Source organism: Scyliorhinus torazame, chromosome 18 (assembly GCF_047496885.1).
Source record: "Scyliorhinus torazame isolate Kashiwa2021f chromosome 18, sScyTor2.1, whole genome shotgun sequence".
NCBI classification, from domain to species: Eukaryota; Metazoa; Chordata; class Chondrichthyes; order Carcharhiniformes; family Scyliorhinidae; genus Scyliorhinus; species Scyliorhinus torazame.
The window spans coordinates 170,364,162-170,387,294 of record NC_092724.1 but is presented as its reverse complement, the minus strand read 5'-3'; the positions used below and the strand labels follow the sequence as shown (position 1 = coordinate 170,387,294).

The following is a 23,133-nucleotide window of genomic DNA, read 5'->3' as shown; positions in this document are numbered from 1 at the left end:
ATGAAGCAGCTGAAGATGATTGGGCCCTTGACCTCATACACTGCCCTGAACAATTCCTACTGTGATATCCTAGGGCTGAGATGATTGTCCTCCAAGAACCAGCCCCCCCTCCCACCCCTCTCCCCCAAAGCCCCATTATTTTCCAGGGCTCCTTTGAGGTCATACCCAATAAGATGGTTCCTTGATGTCAACGGTAGTATCTCTCACCTCACTAAATTGAAATGCATTCCAGGAAACTTTACAAACTGCACAGAATTGTTACAGCATAAGAGTCCATTACGTCTACACCAGCTCTCAGTACGAACAATTTGCCCAATGCTACTCTCCTGCCTTCTCATAGCCCTGCATATTCTTCCTTTGCAGATAACAATCCAATTCCTTCTTGAATGCCTTAATTGAACCTGCCTTCACCGTACACAGGCATCCCAGAGCCCAACCACTTGCTGTGCGAAAAATCTTTTCCTCACATCACCATTGCTTCTTTTATCAATCACCTTAAATCTATGCATTCTTGTTCTTGATCCAATGGGAACGTTTTTTCCGATCTACTCTGTCTCGGCCCTCATGAATTTGAATACCTCTTATCAAAACCTCCTCTCAACCTTCTCTTCAAGGAGGAGTCCAAACTGTCCCAATTATCTCCGGAACTGAACTTTCTCTTTCCTGAAATTATTCTCAAAATGTTTTTTAGAACCATAGGAAAGTTACAGCACAGAAGGAGGCCATTCGGCCCACCTGGTCCATGCCAGCCCAAGGACATCCAAATGCCTATTCTAATTTCACCTTCCTGCACCCAGGCCGTAGCCCCGTAGCTTACAGCACTTAGCATGCAGATCCAGCAGATCCAGCAACTTTTTAAAAAGAGTTTCGGGTCTGTGCCTCCACCACCAACTTTTCTGCACTCTCTATGCCCTCACATTATTCCTAAAATACAACGCCCAGAACTGAATGTATTAATCCACAAGACCAAGCCAGTGCTCTTGTACAGGTTTAACACAAATGTCTTGCTTTTATATACTCTATGCCCCATGAATAAAGCCTAGGATGTTGTATGCTTAATTAACCACTCTCTCAACCTGTTCTGCCACCTTCAATGATTTATACACATGTGAACACAGGTCCTTCAGCTCCTCCACGCAGTTCAGAATTGTATCCTTTATTCTATATTGTCTCTCCAAGTTAGTCCTATGAAAATGAATCACTTCACTCTTCTCTGCATTAAATTTCCACTTGTCTGCCCATTCCATTAGCCTATGACATTGGCAGAATGAACAAATATAGTGAGAAATTCCATAACTTGAGGCAATACATATTATTCAAAATCTGAACTTAAGTGTCGAGTCAAAATTAAGTTGTTAAAAGACAGAAGCCAAGTCAGTGGGCAAATGTAAACAAGCTGTTGCAAAATATGCAGTACTTTTTTTATTTTAATTAGAGCCTTATTTTAGGAATTATACATTCAGATACTGAAAAAATGGCAAGATAAAAGACAGTGATTTAATGGGTTCATCAACAAAGGCTAACAGGAGCCCTACAGTACAGGAGGCCATTCAATCCATCGAGTATGCATTGACCCTCTGAGAAAGCACCTTATTTAGACCTACTCCCCCACCCTACATCTATAACCTCACCTACCTGCACATCTTTGGACACTAAGGGACAATCTTTTAGCATGGTCAAACCGGTGCACATGGAGGAAACCCATGCAGCCACGGGGAGAACATGCAAACTCCACACCGTCATCCAAGGCTGAAATCGAACCCGGGTCCATGGCGCTGTGAGGCAGCAGTGCTAACCACTGTGCTGTTCCCATTTATTGAGGAAATGCCTCATCTTTAATATTGTCAAAACATTATAAAAGTACATGACAACAGGAACCAGGTTGTGTTTGATTTGTTTATTGTCACATGTACCGAGGTACAGTGAAAAGTATTTTTCTGCGAACAGCTCAAACAGATCATTTAGCAGAAAAATACATAATAGGGTGCACTGTTATAAGAGCCGTAAAAAGGGGATCTGTTTGGGAGGGCTCGCAGAGAGTCGCTACACTCCGACGCCAACTTGGATTTTTGTACAGGAAGTGTGCGCATGATTCTCAAATTTATTTTTTTGAGATGCTATAATGATTCTTAAACAACTAATCTGCCTGCCAATTAGAAAATCATCTTGCCATGAAGACTTATGTGACCGTTAGCAAAATGTTCATACATGGGTTTAATGAAACTTGACATGCAAAGTGGGATTGTGCAATGCTAATTCTTAAAATCACTTTCTGTGGGAAGAAAACACCCAACTTTGAATAGCAAGGGCAAATCCTCATAGTCAGATTAAGATTTGGCATTAGTGGTCAGCAAGCACTGTGGTCACAGATCAACTATTTAATCCACCCTGCAATATGGAGACGGAAGAGAACAAAGATTGTCAACTCAACAATTTTCAGATCACTGTTGTGTGGACACCTAATATGTCAGTTTAATTTCCAGGATGACCATATGGAAACCTGTGCATTAATTACTTATCCTGTTGCAATTATTAAGTATTGCGGCTGACACGTAGCTTCCCCTGGGGCTTCAGCTGAGATGTCCTTAATGACCCATTTACAAGCAATGCTGCTTCACTCATTACACCTGGACTCACCAACTTGGTTAAGCAACACCTTGATTTTAAAACTCTCACCTTAGTTTTGAAATTGCTCCAGAGCCTTCCCCTCGCCATCTTTGCAACCCTTTCAGTCCACAATCCAGAGATTTCAGCACTTCTCTAAACCTGGCCTATGCTTCGCCAATTTTGACTACTCCATCATTGGTGCCATGATTTCAGTCGCCAAGGTCCTAAACTCTGGAATTCCCTCCCTGAACCTTTCCACCACTTTTCTTCTTTAAGACAGGTTATAAAATCCACCTCTTCACCCAAACTTATAGCCACCAGTCCCAATATCAAATTTTGTTTGGTGTTCCTGTGAAGCATCTTGGGACATTTTACGATGTTAATGGTGCCATATAAAAGCAAGTTATTGTCGTTCTGTGTTTGTGCAGACCTAAACAAACACTGATATCACCTTTTTAAACCTTGCTGATTAGTTTAAAGTCTCACCCAGTTACTGTTTCATTGTGGTCATTTGCTACAACACTTGCACTTTGAAAATTATTGACTTCTTTTACATGACATGGATCACTGTGCATGTGATTGAGTAGGTTGGGATTGTTCTCGCTGGAGTTCAGAAGAATGAGGGGCGATCTGAGACTTATAAAATTCTAACAAGACAGCAGAGGGCAGTAGAGCGGAGCGCTGATTGGCTGTTGCGGGGGAAATTTGCATACGTCCTTGTGCTCACCCTAACTTGAAGGTGCACCTGAGCACCCTAGCTGTGGAAGTGAAGACAAGCATCCAGCAGAGGGCAGTAGAGCGGAGCTGCTGATTGGCTGTTGCGGGGGAAATGTGCTTACATCCGTGTGCTCACCCTAACTGGAAGGTGGTTTGTGGAAGAGCTGTTGTCAAGTGACACTTAAACCCAAAACACTTCTACAGTGTTTCCCTCCCTCCCCCCTCTTCTAACCAAAAAAACCCCAACCGCTGTAAAGATCAAGAGGAAGGCCCGAGCACAGGTAGAAGTAGAAAGAAGTAGAACCATGATGTCACAGCCTGCAGGTAAGGGATTGGCTGGTGACAGGTAAGTAGTTTTCCTTTTATTTTCCCTCAGGTGGTATCGTGCGTGGCGCAGAGGTTGCTGAGTGAGTGCTTGCTGAGAAGGGGAGTGAATAACAGGTAAGCTCTTTCTTTCTTTTTTTTAATCTAGAGGGGCTGGCAGGGTAGGTAGTGCAATGTTCCTCCTGCAGAATGTGTGAGGTGAGGGACGCCGTCAGTGTCCCTGCTGATTTCATCCGTGGGAAGTGCACCCATCTCCAGCGCCTCAGAAACCGCGTTAGGGAACTGGAGCTGGATGAACTTCGGATCACTCGGGAGGCAAAAGTGGTCATAGATAGAAGCTTCAGGGATGTAGTTACTCCGAAGAATAAAGATAGCTGGGTGACGGTGAGAGGGGCTGGGAGGAAGCAGTCAGTACAGGGATCCCCTGTGGTCGTTACCCTTAGTAACAAGTATACCGCTTTGGATACGGTTGGGGGGGGGGGACGACTTACCAGGGGTAAGCCATGGGGTACAGGTCTCTGGGATAGAGTCTGTCCCTGTTGCTCAGAAGGGAAGGGGGGAAAGGAGTAGAGCATTAGTCATTGGAGACTCCATAGTTATGGGGATACACAGGAGATTCTGTGGGAACGAGAGAGACTCACGGTTGGTGTGTTGCCTCCCAGGTGCCAGGGTGTGTGATGTCTCGGATCGTGTTTTCGGGATCCTTAAGGGGGAGGGGGGGCAGCCCCAAGTCGTGGCCCACAGGTAACAACGACATAGGTAGGAAAAGGGATAGGGATGTAAGGCAGGAATTCAGGGAGCTAGGGTGGAAACTTAGATCCAGGACAAATAGAGTTATTATCTCTGGGTTGTTACCCGTGCCACGTGATAGCGAGACGAGGAATAGGGAGATAGAGGAGTTGAACATTTGGCTACTGGGATGGTGCAGGAGGGAGGGTTTCAGATTTCTGGATAATTGGGGCTCATTCTGGGGTCGTTGGGACCTCTATGAACGGGATGGTCTACACCTGGACCAGAGGGGTACCAATATCCTGGGGGGGGGGGAAATTTGCTAATGCTCTTCGGGAGGGCTTAAACTAGTTCAGCAGGGGCTTGGGAACCTGAATTGTAGCTCCAGTATACAGGAGGTTGAGAGTAGTGAGGTCATGAGTAAGGTTTCAAAGTTGCAGGAGTGTACTGGCAGGCAGGAGGGTGGTTTAAAGTGTGTCTTCTTCAATGCCAGGAGCATCCGGAATAAGGTGGGTGAACTTGCGGCGTGTGTTGGTACCTGGGACTTCGATGTTTTGGCCATTTCGGAGATATGGATAGAGCAGGGACAGGAATGGTTGTTGCAGGTGCCAGGGTTTAGATATTTCAGTAAGCTCAGGGAAGGTGGTAAAAGAGGGGGAGGGGTGGCATCGTTAGTCAAGGACAGTATTACGGTGGCAGAAAGGACGTTTGATGAGGACTCGTCTACTGAGGTAGTATGGGCTGAGGTTAGAAACAGGAAAGAAGAGGTCACCCTGTTAGGGGTTTTCAATAGGCCTCCGAAAATTTCCAGAGATGTAGAGGAAAGGTTTGCAAAGATGATTCTGGATAGGAGCGAAAGCAGCAGGGTGGTTGTTATGGGGGACTTTAACTTTCCAAATATTGACTGCAAACGCTACAGTTAGAGTACTTTAGATGGGTCCGTTTTTGTCCAATGTGTGCAGAAGGGTTTCCTGACACAGTATGTAGATAGGCCAACGAGAGGCGAGGCCATATTGGATTTGGTACTGGGTAATGAACCAGGACAGGTGTTGGATTTGAAGATGGGTGAGCACTTTGGTGATAGTGACCACAATTCGATTACGTTTACTTTAGTGATGGAAAGGGATAGGTATATACCGCAGGGCAAGAGTTATATCTGGGGGAAAGGCAAATATGATGCGATGAGGCAAGACTTGGGATGCATCGGATGGAGAGGAAAACTGCAGGGGATGGGCACAATGGAAATGTGGAGCTTGTTCAAGGAACAGCTACTGCGTGCCCTTGATAAGTATGTACCTGTCAGGCAGGGAGGAAGTGGTCGAGCAAGGGAACCGTGGTTTACTAAAGCAGTCGAAACACTTGTCAAGAGAAAGGAGGCGGCTTATGTAAAGATGAGACATGAAGGTTCAGTTACGGCACTCAAGAATTGCAAGTTAGCTAGGAAGGACTGAAAGAGAGAGCTAAGTAGAGCCAGGAGTGGACATGAGAAGTCTTGGGCACGTAGGATCAAGGATAACCCTAAAGCTTTCTATAGATATGTCAGGAATAAACAAATGACTAGGGTAAGAGTAGGGCCAGTCAAGGACAGTAGTGGGAAGTTGTGCTTGGAGTCCGAGGAGATAGGAGAGGTGCTAAATGAATATTTTTCGTCAGTATTCACACAGGAAAAAGACAATGTTGTCGAGGAGAATACGGAGATTCAGGCTACTAGACTAGAAGGGCTTGAGGTTCATAAGAAGGAGGTGTTCACAATTCTGGAAAGTGTGAGAATAGATAAGTCCCCTGGGCCGGATTTATCCTAGGATTCTCTGGGAAGCTAGGGAGGAGATTGCTGAGCCTTAGGCTTTGATCTCTAAGTCATCTTTGTCTACAGGAATAGTGCCAGAAGACTGGAGAATAGCAAATGTTGTCCCCTTGTTCAAGAAGGGGAATAGAGACAACCCAGGTATCTATAGACCAGTGAGCCTTACTTCTGTTGTGGGCAAAATCTTGGAAAGGTTCATAAGAGATAGGATGTATAATCATCTGGAAAGGAATAATTTGATTAGAGTTAATCAACACGGTCTTGTGAAGGGTAGGTCGTGCCTCACAAACCTTATTGAGTTCTTTGAGAAGGTGACCAAACAGGTGGATGAGGGTAAAGCAGTTGATGTGGTGTATATGGATTTCAGTAAAGTGTTTGATAAGGTTCCCCACGGCAGGCTACTGCAGAAAATACGGATTCAGGGTGATTTAGCAGTTTGGATCAGAAATTGGCTAGCTGGAAGAAGACAAAGGTTGGTGGTTGATGGGAAATGTTCAGACTGGAGTCCAGTTACTAGTGGTGTACCACAAGGATCTGTTTTGGGGCCACTGCTCTTTGTCATTCTTATAAATGACCTGGAGGAGGGCATAGAAGGATGGGTGAGTAAATTTGCAGATGACACGTAAGTCGGTGGAGTTGTGGACAGTGCGGAAGGATGTTACAAGTTACAGAAGGACATAAATAAGCTGCAGTGCTGGGCTGAGAGGTGACAAATGGAGTTTAATGCAGAAAAGTGAGAGGTGATTCATTTTGGAAGGAATAACAGGAAGACTGAGTACTGGGCTAATGGTAAGATTCTTGGCAGTGTGGATGAGCAGAGAGATCTCGGTGTCCATGTACATAGATCCCTGAAAGTTGCCACCCAGGTTGAGAGGGTTGTTAAGAAGGCGTACGGTGTGTTAGCTTTTATTCGTAGAGGGATTGAGTTTCAGAGTTATGAGGTCATGTTGCAGCTGTACAAAACTCTGGTGCGGCCGCATTTGGAGTATTGCGTGCAATTCTGGTCGCCGCATTACAGGAAGGATGTGGAAGCATTGGAAAGGGTGCAGAGGAGATTCACCAGAATGTTGCCTGGTATGGAGGGAAGATCTTATGAGGAAAGGCTGAGGGACTTGAGACTGTTTTCATTAGAGAGAAGAAGGTTAAGAGGTGACTGAATTGAGGCATACAAGATGATCAGAGGATTGGATAGGGTGGACAGTGAGAGCCTTTTTCCTCAGATGGTGATGTCTAGCACGAGGGGACATAGCTTTAAATTGAGGGGAGATAGATATAAGACAGATGTCAGAGGTAGGTTCTTTACTCAGAGAGTAGTAAGGGTGTGGAATGCCCTGCCTACAACAGTAGTGGACTCGCCAACACTAAGGGCATTCAAATGGTCATTGGATAGACATATGGACAATAAGGGAATAGTGTAGATGGGCTTTAGAGTGGTTTCACAGGTCGGCGCAACATCGAGGGCCGAAGGGTCTGTACTGCGCTGTAATGTTCTATGTTTTAGACAGGGTAGATGCAGGGAAGATGTTACCAATGATGATCCAGAACCAGGGGTCACAGCCTGAGGATTCAGGGTAAACCATTTCAGACAGAGATGAGGAGAGTGGTGAGCCTGTGGAATTCATTACCACAGGAAGTAGTTGATGCTAAAACTTTGAATATATTCAAGAGGCGGCTGGATATAGCACTTGGGGAGAATGGGATCAAAGGCTATGGGGAGAAAGCAGGATTAGGCTATTGAGTTGGGTGATCAGCCATGATGGTGATGAATGGCGGAGCAGGCTCGAAGGGCCAAAAGGCCGCCTCCTGCTCCTATCTTCTATGTATCTATGTATGTCACTAGAATTTGTGCCTCCTTATAGGGCGGCAAGAAAATTAAATTACCAGGGCACATTGCATAAATCTGGCTTTATTTAACTCTGATAAATATACTTAGGGGTGAGCTATTTAAATTGCTGAATGATTTTCCAGAGTAGTTACAGAGAAGCTAATTTTTCTGGTAGGAAAATTAAGAACAAAGGAGCATGAATTAGAGCTGTGACATTTAAGACCCAAATTAATGAACACTTTTTCGAGTAAAAGGTCATGGAAATCTTGAGACTCTCGTCCCAAAAGCCTGTGGATGCTGCAGGTCAATTGGAGCTTTCAAGAGTGGGCAAGATTGAGATTTGTTAGCAAAGAATATTTTGGAATATGGACCGAAGATGGGTAAATGGAGTTGAGGTCCAGGTCAGCCATGATTTAATTGAGAGGTAGAAGAGACTCAATGGGCTGAATGTCCTCCTGTCCTGATCATAGAATTTACAGTGCAGAAGGCCATTCGGCCCATCGAGTCTGCACCGGCTCTTGGAAAGAGTACCCCACCTATGCCCACACCTCCACCCTATCCCCATAACCCCACCTAACCCAAGGACAATTTAGTATGGTCAATCCACCTAACCCGCACATCTTTGGACTGTGGGAGGAAACCGGAGGAAACCCACGCAGACTCAGAGAGAACGTGCAGACTCCACAGAGCCAGTAACCAAACCGGGAATCGAACCTGGGACCCTGGAGCTGTGAAATAACTGTGCTAACCACTGTGCTAGTGTCACCCTTAATCTTGTGTTTTGGAAGCACAGCCAGAAATGTTAGTGCAAACAAATTCACTAGTCACCATCAAAAGGAAATTACATGAATAACTGACTGGCCACAGCTTGCAGGGTTATTGGGGGGGGCGGGCGAAGGGGGGGGGGGGGACGGGGCGGGCGAGGGGGGGGGGGGACGGGGCGGGCGAGGGGGGGGGGGGACGGGGCGGGCGAGGGGCGGGGCAGGACAAGGGGGCGGGGCAGGACAAGGGGGCGGGGCAGGACAAGGGGGCGGGGCAGGGCAAGGGGGCGGGGCAGGGCAAGGGGGCGGGGCAGGGCAAGGGGGCGGGGCAGGGCAAGGGGGCGGGGCAGGGCAAGGGGGCGGGGCAGGGCAAGGGGGCGGGGCAGGGCAAGGGGGCGGGGCAGGGCAAGGGGGCGGGGCAGGGCAAGGGGGCGGGGCAGGGCAAGGGGGCGGGGCAGGGCAAGGGGGCGGGGCAGGGCAAGGGGGCGGGGCAGGGCAAGGGGGCGGGGCAGGGCAAGGGGGCGGGGCAGGGCAAGGGGGCGGGGCAGGGCAAGGGGGCGGGGCAGGGCAAGGGGGCGGGGCAGGGCAAGGGGGCGGGGCAGGGCAAGGGGGCGGGGCAGGGCAAGGGGGCGGGGCAGGGCAAGGGGGCGGGGCAGGGCAAGGGGACGGGGCAGGGCAAGGGGACGGGGCAGGGCAAGGGGACGGGGCAGGGCAAGGGGACGGGGCAGGGCAAGGGGACGGGGCAGGGCAAGGGGACGGGGCAGGGCAAGGGGACGGGGCAGGGCAAGGGGACGGGGCAGGGCAAGGGGACGGGGCAGGGCAAGGCAGGGTGGGGCAAGGCAAGGCAGGGTGGGGCAAGGCAGGGCGGGGCAGGGCAAGGCAAGGCAGGGCAAGGGGGCGGGGCAGGGCAAGGCAGGGCGGGGCAGGGCAAGGCAGGGCAGGGCGGGGCAAGGCAGGGCGGGGCAGGGCAAGGCAGGGCGGGGCAAGGCAGGGCGGGGCGGGGCAAGGCAGGGCGGGGCGGGGCGGGGCGGGGCAAGGCAAGGCAAGACAGGGCGGGGCAGGGCAAGGCAGGGCGGGACAGGGCAAGACAGGGCGGGGCAAGGCAGGGCAGGGCGGGGCAAGGCGGGGCGGGGCAAGGCGGGGCGGGGCAAGGCGGGGCGGGGCAAGGCGGGGCGGGGCAAGGCGGGGCGGGGCAAGGCAGGGCGGGGCAAGGCAGGGCGGGGCAAGGCAGGGCGGGGCAAGGCAGGGCGGGGCAAGGCAGGGCGGGGCAAGGCAGGGCGGGGCAAGGCAGGGCGGGGCAAGGCAGGGCGGGGCAAGGCAGGGCGGGGCAAGGCAGGGCGGGGCAAGGCAGGGCGGGGCAAGGCAGGGCGGGGCAAGGCAGGGCGGGGCAAGGCAGGGCGGGGCAAGGCAGGGCGGGGCAAGGCAGGGCGGGGCAAGGCAGGGCGGGGCAAGGCAGGGCGGGGCAAGGCAGGGCGGGGCAAGGCAGGGCGGGGCAAGGCAGGGCGGGGCAAGGCAGGGCGGGGCAAGGCAGGGCGGGGCAAGGCAGGGCGGGGCAAGGCAGGGCGGGGCAAGGCAGGGCGGGGCAAGGCAGGGCGGGGCAAGGCAGGGCGGGGCAAGGCAGGGCGGGGCAAGGCAGGGCGGGGCAAGGCAGGGCGGGGCAAGGCAGGGCGGGGCAAGGCAGGGCGGGGCAAGGCAGGGCGGGGCAAGGCAGGGCGGGGCAAGGCAGGGCGGGGCAAGGCAGGGCGGGGCAAGGCAGGGCGGGGCAAGGCAGGGCGGGGCAAGGCAGGGCGGGGCAAGGCAGGGCGGGGCAAGGCAGGGCGGGGCAAGGCGGGGCAGGGCAGGGCGGGGCCGGGCAAGGCAGGGCGGGGCCGGGCAAGGCAGGGCGGGGCAAGGCAGGGCGGGGCCGGGCAAGGCAGGGCGGGGCCGGGCAAGGCAGGGCGGGGCCGGGCAAGGCAGGGCCGGGCAAGGCAGGGCGGGGCCGGGCAAGGCAGGGCGGGGCCGGGCAAGGCAGGGCGGGGCCGGGCAAGGCAGGGCGGGGCCGGGCAAGGCAGGGCGGGGCCGGGCAAGGCAGGGCGGGGCCGGGCAAGGCAGGGCGGGGCCGGGCAAGGCAAGGCAGGGCCGGGCAAGGCAAGGCAGGGCGGGGCAGGGCAAGGCAGGGCGGGGCAGGGCAGGGCGGGGCAGGGCAGGGCGGGGCAGGGCAAGGAGGGGCGGGGTGGGGCGGGGCGGGGTGGGGCGGGGCAGGGCAAGACAGGGCGGGGCAAGGCAGGGCAAGGCAGGGCGGGGCAGGGCAAGGCAGGGCGGGGCAGGGCAAGGCAGGGCGGGGCAGGGCAGGGCGGGGCAGGGCAAGGCGGGGTAGGGCAAGGTGGGGCGGGGCAAGGCAGGGCGGGGCAAGGCAGGGCGGGCAAGGCAGGGCAAGGCAAGGCAGGGTGGGGCAAGGCAGGGCGGGGCAGGGCGAGGCAGGGCGGGGCAGGGCGAGGCAGGGCGGGGCGGGGCCAGGCGGGGCGGGGCAAGGCGGGGCGGGGCAAGGCAGGGCAGGGCGGGGCAAGGCAGGGCGGGGCAAGGCAGGGCGGGGCAAGGCAGGGCGGGGCAAGGCGGGGCGGGGCAAGGCAGGGCAAGGCAGGGCGGGGCAAGGCAGGGCGGGGCAAGGCAGGGCGGGGCAAGGCAGGGCGGGGCAGGGCAGGGCAAGGCAGGGCGGGGCAGGGCAAGGCAGGGCGGGGCAGGGCAAGGCAGGGCAAGGCAGGGCGGGGCAGGGCAAGGCAGGGCGGGGCAGGGCAAGGCGGGGCGGGGCGGGGCAGGGCGGGGCAGGGCGGGGCAGGGCAAGGCAGGGCGGGGCAGGGCAAGGCAGGGCGGGGCAGGGCAAGGCAGGGCGGGGCAGGGCAAGGCAGGGCAAGGCAGGGCAAGGCAGGGCAAGGCAGGGCAAGGCAGGGCAAGGCAGGGCGGGGCAGGGCAAGGCAGGGCGGGGCAGCGCAAGGCAGGGCGGGGCTGGGCAAGGCAGGGCGGGGCAGGGCAAGGCAGGGCAGGGCAAGGCAGGGCGGGGCAGGGCAAGGCAGGGCGGGGCAGGGCGGGGCAGGGCAAGGCAGGGCGGGGCAGGGCAAGGCAGGGCGGGGCAGGGCCAGGGGGCGGGGCAGGGCCAGGGGGCGGGGCAGGGCCAGGGGGCGGGGCAGGGCCAGGGGGCGGGGCAGGGCCAGGGGGCGGGGCAGGGCCAGGGGGCGGGGCAGGGCCAGGGGGCGGGGCAGGGCCAGGGGGCGGGGCAGGGCCAGGGGGCGGGGCAGGGCCAGGGGGCGGGGCAGGGCCAGGGGGCGGGGCAGGGCCAGGGGGCGGGGCAGGGCCAGGGGGCGGGGCAGGGCCAGGGGGCGGGGCAGGGCCAGGGGGCGGGGCAGGGCCAGGGGGCGGGGCAGGGCCAGGGGGCGGGGCAGGGCCAGGGGGCGGGACAGGGCCAGGGGGCGGGACAGGGCCAGGGGGCGGGACAGGGCCAGGGGGCGGGACAGGGCCAGGGGGCGGGACAGGGCCAGGGGGCGGGACAGGGCCAGGGGGCGGGACAGGGCCAGGGGGCGGGACAGGGCCAGGGGGCGGGACAGGGCCAGGGGGCGGGACAGGGCCAGGGGGCGGGGCAGGGCCAGGGGGCGGGGCAGGGCCAGGGGGCGGGGCAGGGCCAGGGGGCAGGGCCAGGGGGCGGGGCAGGGCCAGGGGGCGGGGCAGGGCCAGGGGGCGGGGCAGGGCCAGGGGGCGGGGCAGGGCCAGGGGGCGGGGCAGGGCCAGGGGGCGGGGCAGGGCCAGGGGGCGGGGCAGGGCCAGGGGGCGGGGCAGGGCCAGGGGGCGGGGCAGGGCCAGGGGGCGGGGCAGGGCCAGGGGGCGGGGCAGGGCCAGGGGGCGGGGCAGGGCCAGGGGGCGGGGCAGGGCCAGGGGGCGGGGCAGGGCCAGGGGGCGGGGCAGGGCCAGGGGGCGGGGCAGGGCCAGGGGGCGGGGCAGGGCCAGGGGGCGGGGCTAAGTGGATAGCTTTCAGACAGCACAGGCATATTGGGCCCAACAGTCTCCTCTTTATGCTGTTTTGTTCTATAATATTCGATTGCGGAATAGAGAACAGGATCTTGGAACACTAGATAATTCTATACACCTCAGAGCTCAACTACTTCCTACAAATCTTTGAAAAGCAAACTAAACAAACTGCCACCATACCTGGGCAAATTCTCCTGTGTAATGACTGGAGATGGAGGATAAACACTCTCACTTCCACCGAGACAAAAACTCTTTGTTATCCAGGAAACTCGAAGCTCAACCACTTGCACCTAAAACAACCAAAAACACACCAGGTCACTTGGACTATATGGGTCTCATTTCTTAGTACATCAAATAAAAGGAGCCAGAAATATAAAAATCAGACATTAACAAATCTAAGGGAATCTGGGAGAAACTTTAACCATAGAATATTGAGACTGTGGAATTCATCATTTGAAGTGGTTGAAGTGAATAGCACAGACCAATTTAAGGGCAAGCAGGTTCAGTAAATGAGGGGGAAAGGAATTGAAGGAAATGTCAAAGGCTTTAGAAGAGGAATAAGGAGAGGTTCACATGGATCATGAACACCTGTTGGGACAAATGGCCTATTTATGCTGAAGATACTTAAATGCTCCTACCATGGAAGTATTTCAAGTATTTCAGTCTAGAGAACTGATTAGCATTCTTTGCAGCATTTTATTAAATGGAAGAATTGATTAGGGAACCACTACTGCACCAAACATGACGATGCCCAAAATGAATAGTGAAAAGTCAGTTTGGCTGCTGCTTAGTTCCCACTGTAGCAGGGCACGAATCTCAAAGGTGCCAACACAACCTGTGAACCAGTTTTGATACTTCGACACAATTTAAGTACTGTAACCCCCATCCCGCTGAATCTCAGACTCCAGAGTGACTCACCAATAATCTGCGGCAGTCTTATATCAAACGTCTGCAGCTCCCACGTAATGGAAAGTGCAGCTGGTCTGTATGTGGAGAACATCGGCCTTTGCATTTCTTTTAGACTTGGTATGCGTAATTTTAGGGCATATATTAACTGCAGGAACTTCTGGAGTTCATGACAGGCTTTGCATGTTGGAGCCTTTCCTGGGGTCTTTGAAATAAGAATGCCATAGAAGTCATAGGTTATTGCAAGATCCACACACTGTTTAACTCGGATGAGTGAAGGAGCAGGTCCAAATTTTCCAGCCAGTCCCTTTCAAAGCTGAAGTGATCACTTATTCCTGTAGGTGTTATTGTTCATTCAATTTCCTCTAGTTGCCCCTGGGATTGGATCCTGTGAAGCCTCTCTTTCAATCCGGGTTCTCTCTATGACCACACAGGGACACCCGCAAGACCCAGAGATATTAAATGGATTTCCATTCTAATTAAATCATCTGCAGCTATCGTTATAAACATGAACATTAAACAGTAAGACTTTGTAGTGCTTTGCGCTTTGCTTTATAAGAATAAAAATTACCTCTTCAACCACCGCTTTAAACTTGCTCTTTTTGCTCAGCACAGGTCTCACACCAGACAACCAGTGAACATTTGAGAAAACTTTAGCAGCTCCAAACAACATTTGTCCTGGATAAAAGCCATAGGATTCATCAAAGAACTGCCCCTAAAACAGAAAGATATGGCTGAAAATTACAGCAACCCATCTGTGGAAGACATCAGTACTATTGTCAGAAATCAGATATTAAAGTAAACATAAGGTGTACAGCTATAAATTCCCACTTCAAAATTTAAAATGTGATTGTAATACAAATATCTTCAAGAATTTATTGCTGAAAGAAAGTGCTGTAGAAGCTTTGCATCATGCACTCAAGATATTTTGCAAGAATATCAATGTCAGGGAAGCAACAACTTTATACTGTATGAGAAGTGTGTGCAGATTGTTGGTAAGTGAACTCTGATTGGTAGAGATGTTACCATGGAGAATGCATCACTTGATGGTGACTGAGTCAACTACCAAGCATTGCTTGAAATTTAAACCAGGCCGCTTGACTCCGATTGTTCAAGGCAAATGAAGCAGCGAATAGCTGTCACTTATTTTGTTCAGCTGAAACAGCCGCAATGTGTCCATGTTTTTTTGTCTGTATGTAGCTTCCAGTACTTGCAAATTCACCACATTGCAAGCCGGACTGAAAATCTTACATTGGTTGTCAGTGTAATTCTTAGCACACTGAAGATTATTCAGTAAGCATTACGCAATCGGGGAATTACATCTAAATGTTGAACACTTTGAGTTTTGAAAGTACGGGCTGGTTGGATGCAGTCTGTACCTTGCCATTGCGAACGGTGGAAAGGATATGCTGTTTGAGATGATACCCTAGTCTTTGGGACGTATGACCTACATATCGAGCATCACATGGACACTGAAATTTATTCTTTCATGGGACGTGAGCATGGTTGGCAATGCCAGCATTTATTGCTTATTAATTGCCCTTCAGAAAGGTTGGTGAGCTGCTTTCTTGAACCACTGATGTCCATGTGGGTATAGGTACACCCACAGTGCTGTTGGGGAGTTGCAGGATTTTGACCCAGTGACCCCCCTCCTCCAATTTACTTCATTGATACCACAGTCAAATGCTGTCTCGATTCCAAGAGTACTCTCTCTCCTGGCATTCAGCTCTTTCGTCCATATTCGTACAAATTTAATTCGGTCAAGGGACAATTTACTCTGGGAAAACTCAAACTGAGCATCGATGGGCAGGTTACTGCTGAGCAAGTGCCATTTATTAGCACTGTTGATGAGCCCTTCCATCAATTTGCTGATGATCAAATGTAAACTGATGGGGCAATGATTGGCCGGAATGGATTTGTCCTGCTTTTCGTGGACCAGACAAACCTGGGCAATTTTCCATATTGCCCAGTGTTGTCGCTATACTATAAGGGCATGGCTAGTTCTGGAGCATAGGGTGTGGGTTGGGTGGGGTTCTCTTTCAGAGGGTCAGTGCTGACTTGATGGGCAGAATAGCCTCTTTCTGCATTAGCTGACTCTTCAATTGAGGCCATATGGGGGCAACAAAAAGAAAGCAAACTCTGGAAATAAAGGTTCTGAATGGATGGAAGGCAGACTTTAATAGATTAAGACAGGATCTGTCCAAAGTGGACTGGGTGCAGGCACTTGTAGATAAAAGGCACATCAGGGCAGTGGGAGTCATTCAAAAAGGAAATGGAGAGAGTACAAAGCAACATGTTCCAGGTAAAGGTTGGGACCAAAAAGTCTAGAGAATCCTGGATATGAAGGGAATTGCCGGATTGGAAAAGGAGGAAGGCTTATGGCAGATGCAGGGGGCTGAAAACAGCGGATGCCCAACAGGAGTACAGGGAGTGCAAAAGGGCTACCCGGAGAATGGAGAAGAAGCCTGAAAAAATATTGACAGCCAAGGAAAATCCCAAGGTGTTTTAGAAGTATATTAGGAGGGTAACCAAGGGGAGAGTAGGGCCCATCAGGGAGCAAAGTGGCAACCTGTGTGTAAAACCAAAAGACGTAGGTGATGTACTGACTAAGTATTTGGCATCTGTGTTCACTATGAAGAATGACAATGAAGGTATAGAAAACAGCGAGGAGGACTGTGGTATAATTAAACAGAATAACATTGAGAGGGAAGAAGCATTAGTGGTTTTAGCGGGCTTAACGGCGGATAAATCCCCAGGCGCAGGTGGGATGTATCCAAAGCTGCTGTGAAAGTCAAGGGAGGAGCTTGCAGAGGCTCTGACCCTAATTTTCAAATCCTGCCTAGCCAGAGGGGAGATGCCAGAAGACTGGAGGACAGCTAATGTGGCACCATTATTCACAGAATCATAGAATCAAGGGCATGGAGACAGGCCCTTCAGCCCAAACTTGTCCATGCCAACCAAAAAGCCCATCTAAACTAACCCCATTTGCCTGCCTTTAGCCCATATCCCTCTCACCCTTTCCTATCCATGTATCAATGTCCCCGCCTCACCCGCTTCATCCGGCAGCTCATTCCACTTAAGTACCCCCTCTGTCAAGGACAGTAGTGGGAAGTTGTGTGTGGAGTCCGAGGACATAGGAGAGGTGCTAAATGAATTTTTTCGTCAGTTTTCACACAGGAAAAAGACACTGTTGTCGAGGAGAATACGGAGATTCAGGCTACTAGACTAGAAGGGCTTGAGGTTCATAAGGAGGCGGTGTTAGCAATTCTGGAAAGTGTGAAAATAGATAAGTCCCCTGGGCCGGATGAAATGAAAATCGCTTATCGTCACGAGTAGGCTTCAATAAAGTTACTGTGAAAAGCCCCTAGTCACCACATTCCGGCGCCTGTTCGGGGAGGCTGGTACGGGAATTGAACCGTGCTGCTGGCCTGCCTTGGTCTGCTTTAAAAGCCAGCGATTTAGCCCAGTGAGCTAAACCAGCCCCTATGGGATGGGATTTATCCAGGGATTCTCTGGGAAGCTAGGGAGGAGATTGCTGAGCCTTTGGCTTTGATCTTAAAGTCATCTTTGGCTTCAGGAATAGTGCCAGAAGACTGGAGGATAGCAACTGTTGTCCCCTTGTTCAAGAAGGGGGTAGAGACAACCCCGGTAACTGTAGACCAGTGAGCCTTACTTCTGTTGTGGGCAAAATCTTGGAAAGGTTTATAAGAGATAGGATGTATAATCATCTGGAAAGGAATAATTTGATTAGAGATAGTCAACACGGTTTTGTGAAGGGTAGGTCGTGCCTCACAAACCTTATTGAGTTCTTTGAGAAGGTGACCAAACAGGTGGATGAGGGTAAAGCAGTTGATGTGGTGTATATGGATTTCAGTAAAGTGTTTGATAAGGTTCCCCACGTAGCCTACTGCAGAAAATACAGAGGCATGGGATTCAGGGAGATTTAGCAGTTTGGATCAGAAGTTGGCTAGCTGGAAGAAGACAAAGGGGGGTGGTTGATGAGTAATGTTCAGACTGGAGTCCAGTTACTAGTGGTGTACCACAAGGATTAGTTTGGGGGCCACTGCTCTTTGTCATTTTTATAAATGACCTGGAGGAGGGCGTAGAAGGATGGGGGAGTAAATTTGCAGATGACACTAAAGTCGGTGGAGTTGTGGACAGTGCGGAAGGATGTTACAAGTTACAGAGGGACATAGATAAGCTGCAGCGCTGGGCTGAGAGGTGGCAAATGGAGTTTAATGCAGAAAAGTGTGAGGTGTTTCATTTTGGAAGGAATAACAGGAAGACTGAGTACTGGGCTAATGGTAAGATTCTTGGCAGTGTGGATGAGCAGAGAGATCTCGGTGTCCATGTACATAGATCCCTGAAAGTTGCCACCCAGGTTGAGAGGGTTGTTAAGAAGGCGTACGGTGTGTTAGCTTTTATTGGTAGAGGGATTGAGTTTTGGAGCCATGAGGTCATGTTGCAGCTGTACAAAACTCTGGTGCGGCCGCATTTGGAGTATTGCGTGCAATTCTGGTCGCCGCATTATAGGAAGGATGTGGAAGCATTGGAAAGGGTGCAGAGGAGATTTACCAGAATGTTGCCTGGTATGGAGGGAAGATCTTATGAGGAAAGGCTGAGGAACTTGAGGCTGTTTTCGTTAGAGAGAAGGTTAAGAGGTGACTTAATTGAGGCATACAAGATGATCAGAGGATTGGATAGGGTGGACAGTGAGAGCCTTTTTCCTCGGATGGTGGTGTCTAGCACGAGGGGACATAGCTTTAAATTGAGGGGAGATAGATATAAGACAGATGTCAGAGGTAGGTTCTTTACTCAAGAGAGTAGTAAGGGCGTGGAATGCCCTGCCTACAACAGTAGTGGACTCACCAACACTAAGGACATTCAAATGGTCACTGGATAGACATATGGACGATAAGGGAATAGTGTAGATGGGCTTTAGAGTGGTTTCACACGTCGGCGCAACATCGAGGGCCGAAGGGACTGTACTGCGCTGTAATGTTCTATGTTCTGTAAAAAAAATTGCTCCTTCGATTCAAGAGGGGAAGTAGGGAAAAAACAGATAATTACAGGCCATGGAGTCTAACATCAGTGGTAGGGAAACTGATCAAAAAAAGTCTGAGGGACAGGATTAATAACCACTTGGGAGAGACCAGGATTAATCAAGGATAGTCAGCATGGCTTTGTCTAGGGGAGAATGGCTTACAAATGTCGAACACACGTTCAATGTGAGGGGTGGGAGGTTTAGGGGGGGGATGAGAGGAAAAACATTTTTACCCAAAGTGTGACGACGATCTGGAACGCACGGCCTGGGAGGGTGGGAGAGGCGGGATGCCTCACATCCTTTAAAAAGTACCTGGATGAGCACATGGCACATCTTAACATTCAAGGCTATGGGCCAAGTGCTGGCAAGTGGGATTAGGTGGGCAGGTCAGGTGTTTCTCATGCGTCAATGCAGAATCGATGGGCCTAAGAGCCTCTGCAGCACTGTTTTTTCTACGATTCTGTGAAATTTGATTGAATTTTGAGCTGGTGACTAGGGGTGTGCAGATAAGAGAAGTGCAGTTAATGCAGTCTACATAGACTTCAAGTAAGTTTTTTGACAAGCTTCTGCATGGGAGACTGATCAAGTAGTAAGAGCCCATGGGGTCCAGGGCAATTTGGAAAACTGGATCCAAAATTGGCTTAGTGGCAGGAAGCAGAGGATGGCGGTCATCGGTTGTTTTTGTGACTGGAAGCTTTTGTCCAGTTGTTTACTGCAGGGTTCGGTGCTGGGTCCCTTGCTGTTTGTCATGTGCATTGAGGATCTAGGCGTGAATGTGGGTGGGTGGGGGGGGGGTATGATCAGCACCTTCACAGATGACACAAAATGTGGTGGTGTAGTAAATAGCGCGGAGTAAAGTCTTAGATTACAGGGCTGGTCAGATGGGAAGAACTGTGGCAAATGGAACTTAACCCTGAAAAGTATGAAATATGTATTTTGGAAGGACTAACACGGCATGGGACATACTGTAGGACCCTGGCAAATACAGAGAACCAGAGGGACTTTAGGGTGCATATTCATAGGACCCTGAAGGCACCAGGATAGGTAGATAAGGTGGTTAAGAAGCCATATGGGATATTTGCATTTGTTTGCCAAGACATAGGATACAAGAGCAGGGAGGTTATGATGGAGCTGTATAAAACGCTGGTTAAAGAGTACTGTGTGAAGTTCTGGTCGCCACACTATAGGAAGGATGTGATTGCGCTGGCAAGAGTGCAGAGGAGATTCACCAGGATGTTACCTGAGCCAAGGCGTTTCAGCGATGAAGAGAGATTGGTTAGGCTGGGGTTGTTTTCCTGAGGTGGGACATCGAGGTGTACAAAGTATGAGGGAAATAGATAGGAATTAATTTTTCCCCTGAGTAGTGGAGTCAATAACCAGGAGCCTTAGATTTAATGTAAGGGGCAGGACACTTAGAGGTGATCTGAGGAAAAGACTTTTCACCCAAAGGGTGGTAAAAGCGGAAGCCCTCAACATTTAAGAAGCATTTAGATGAGCAGTTGAAACGCCAATGCACACAAGGCTCAGGACCAAGTGCTGGAACACGGGATGAGAATAAATGTGTGAGAGATGGCCGGCGCAGACACGGTCGGCCGAAGAGTCTCTTGCTGTGCTGTAAAACTCTACGACGCTTCCTCATTCCACAGATGGAAGATCTTTCCAACCCGATTAGCTTTGTATCCCAGAGTTTCTAACTACAGGTTTGTTGCACTCATGCCACTGAGCTGCTGATAGTTTGCACTGGGGTTTAACTGCCAGGACCACTCTGCTCCAGACTCCATTGTTGCCTTGGTCCATACAGACAACATACAATTCTTCATGGAATGGTTTTGTCACTGGCAATGTCAGCATATGTTGCCCATTCGGTAATTGAACTTGAGCTGAGTAGCTTGCTAGGTCATTTCAGAGGACAGCTAAGATCAACCACATTGCTGTGGGTTTGGAGTCACATGTAGTCCAGACCGGGTAAAGACAGCAGATGTCCTTTCCCTGGAGGGCATGAATGAATCAGGTGGATCTTTGTAACAATAGATAATAGTTGTCATGGTGACCATGACTGAGACGAGCTTAATATTCCAGATTTAGTAACTGAATTTGAACTCCAGCAGTTGCCACGGTGGAATTTGAACCCATATCCCACAGCATTAGCCTCGTCTGGATTGCCAGTCCAGTGACAATATCACTTCACCACCGTCTCAATCGGAATTCCAGGGATAGCTAAGAGTACTAAATGAGTACTTTGTATCAGTGTTCACCAAAGAAAAGGACTTTGAGGAAGATGATTCTTGGGTAGGGTGTGTGGATAGTCTGGGGCATGTTGACATCAAAAGGAGATGGTATTGGGTGTTTTAAAAGACATTAAAGGTAGATAAGTCTCCTGGGCCGGATGGGATTTACCCCAGAATACTGAGCAAAGCAAGGGAGGAAATTGCTGGGGCCTTGACTGACATCCTTGAATCCTCATTGGCTACAAGTGAGATCCCAGAGGACTGGAGAACAGCTAATGTGGTCCTGCTGTTTAAGAAAGGTAGCAGGGATAATCCAGGAAACTATAGGGCGGTGAGCCTCACTTCGGTAGTAGGTAAATTATTGGAGAGAATTAACAAGGACAGGTTTTAAACCCATTTGGAAACAAATGGACTCATTAGCGATAGACAGCATGGTTTTATGAAGGGGAGGTTGTGCCTCACTAATTTGATCGAGTTTTTTGGTGAAGATGATTGATGAGGGGAGGGTTGTGGATGTTGTTTATATGGACTTCAGTAAAGCCTTTGACAAGGTGCCTCACGGCAGACTGGTACAAAAGGTGACGTCACACAGGATCAGAGGTGAGGTGGCAAGATGGATACAGAACTGGCTCGGTCACAGAAGGCAAAGGGTAGCAGTAGAAGTGTGTTTTTCTGAATGGAAGGTTGTGACTAGTGGTGTCCCACAGGGATCTGTGCTGGACCTCTGTTGTTTGTAGTGCACATAAACGATTTGGAGGAAAATGTAGCTGGTCTGATAAGTAAGTTTGCGGATGACACCAAGGTTGGTGGAGGGCAGATAGTGTTGAGGATTGCCAGAGGATACAGCAGGACATAGATAGGTTGGAGACTTGGGCAGAGAAATGGCAAATGGAGTTTAATCTGGACAAATGTGAGGTCATGCATTTTGGTAGGTCTAACAGAGGGGAAATATACAGTAAAACTCTTAGGAATATAGAAAGTCAGAGAGATCTGGACGTGCAGGTCCACAGATCTATGAAAGTGGCAACACAAGTGGGCAAGGTGGTCAAGAAGGGATATGGAATGCTCGCCTTCATTGGACAGGGCATAGAGTATAAAAACTGGCAAGTCATGCTACAGTTGTATAGACCTTTGGTATGGCGAACTTGGAATATTGGGCACAATTCTGGTCGCCACACTACCAGAAGAATGTGGAGGCTTTGAAGAGGGTGCAGACTAGGTTTACCAGGATGTTGCCTGCTCTGAAGTCACACGGATGTCACATGGAAGGTCTAATACAGGTAGGGAATATACAGTGAATGGTAGAACCCTCAAGAGTATTGACAGTCAGAGAGATCTAGGTGTACAGGTCCACAGGTCACTGAAAGGGGCAACACAGGTGGAGAAGGTAGTCAAGAAGGCATACGGCATGCTTGCCTTCATTGGCTGGGGCATTGAGTATAAGAATTGGCAAGTCATGTTGCAGCTGTATAGAACCTTAGTTAGGCCATACTTGGAGTATAGTGTTCAATTCTGGTCGCCACACTACCAGAAGGATGTGGGGGCTTTAGAGAGGGTGCAGAAGAGAATTACCAGGATGTTGGAGGGCATTAGCTACGAGGAGAGATTGAATAAGCTCGGTTTGTTCTCACTGGAACGACGGAGGTTGAGGGGTGACCTGATAGAGATCTACAAAATTATGAGCGGCATAGACAGAGTGGATAATCAGAGACTTCTTCCCAGGGTAGAGGGGTCAATTACTAGGGGGCATAGGTTTAAGGTGCGAGGGGAAAGGTGTAGAGGAGATGTACGAGGCAAGTTTTTTTTACACACAGGGTAGTGGGTGCCTGGAACTCGCTGCCGGAGGAGGTGGTGGAAGCAGGTACGATAGTGACGTTTAAGGGGCACCTTGACAAATACATGAATCGGATGGGAATAGAGGGATACGGACCCCGGAAGTGTAAAAGATTTTAGTTTAGACGTGCAACATGGTCGGCGCAGGCTTGGAGGGCCGAAGGGCCTGTTCCTGTGCTGTACTTTTCTTTGTTCTTTGTTCTGGAGGGTGTTAGCTATGCGGAGAGGTTGAATAGACTCGGATTGCTTTCATTTGAGGTTGAGGAGTGACCTGATAGAGGTCTACAGGATTATGAGGGGCATGGAGAGAAAGTGGATGGGCAGGCACTCTTTCCCAGGGTGGAGGGGGTCAGTCACTA

General features: G+C 51.4%; 1 protein-coding gene across 3 annotated transcripts in view; it reads right to left on the bottom strand.

Annotated features, from left to right (window-relative positions):
- Positions 1-23,133, bottom strand: part of ube2o (ubiquitin conjugating enzyme E2 O) — a 202,426-nt gene that overhangs the window by 69,010 nt on the left and 110,283 nt on the right. For all 3 annotated transcript variants that reach the window (XM_072483904.1, XM_072483905.1, XM_072483906.1), the window contains exons 6-7: positions 14,241-14,384; positions 12,944-13,053 (exon numbers count right to left, since the gene is read on the bottom strand). In XM_072483904.1, coding sequence (XP_072340005.1) covers positions 12,944-13,053; positions 14,241-14,384 — 254 coding nt within the window. The remainder of the gene's footprint in view (positions 1-12,943; positions 13,054-14,240; positions 14,385-23,133) is intronic.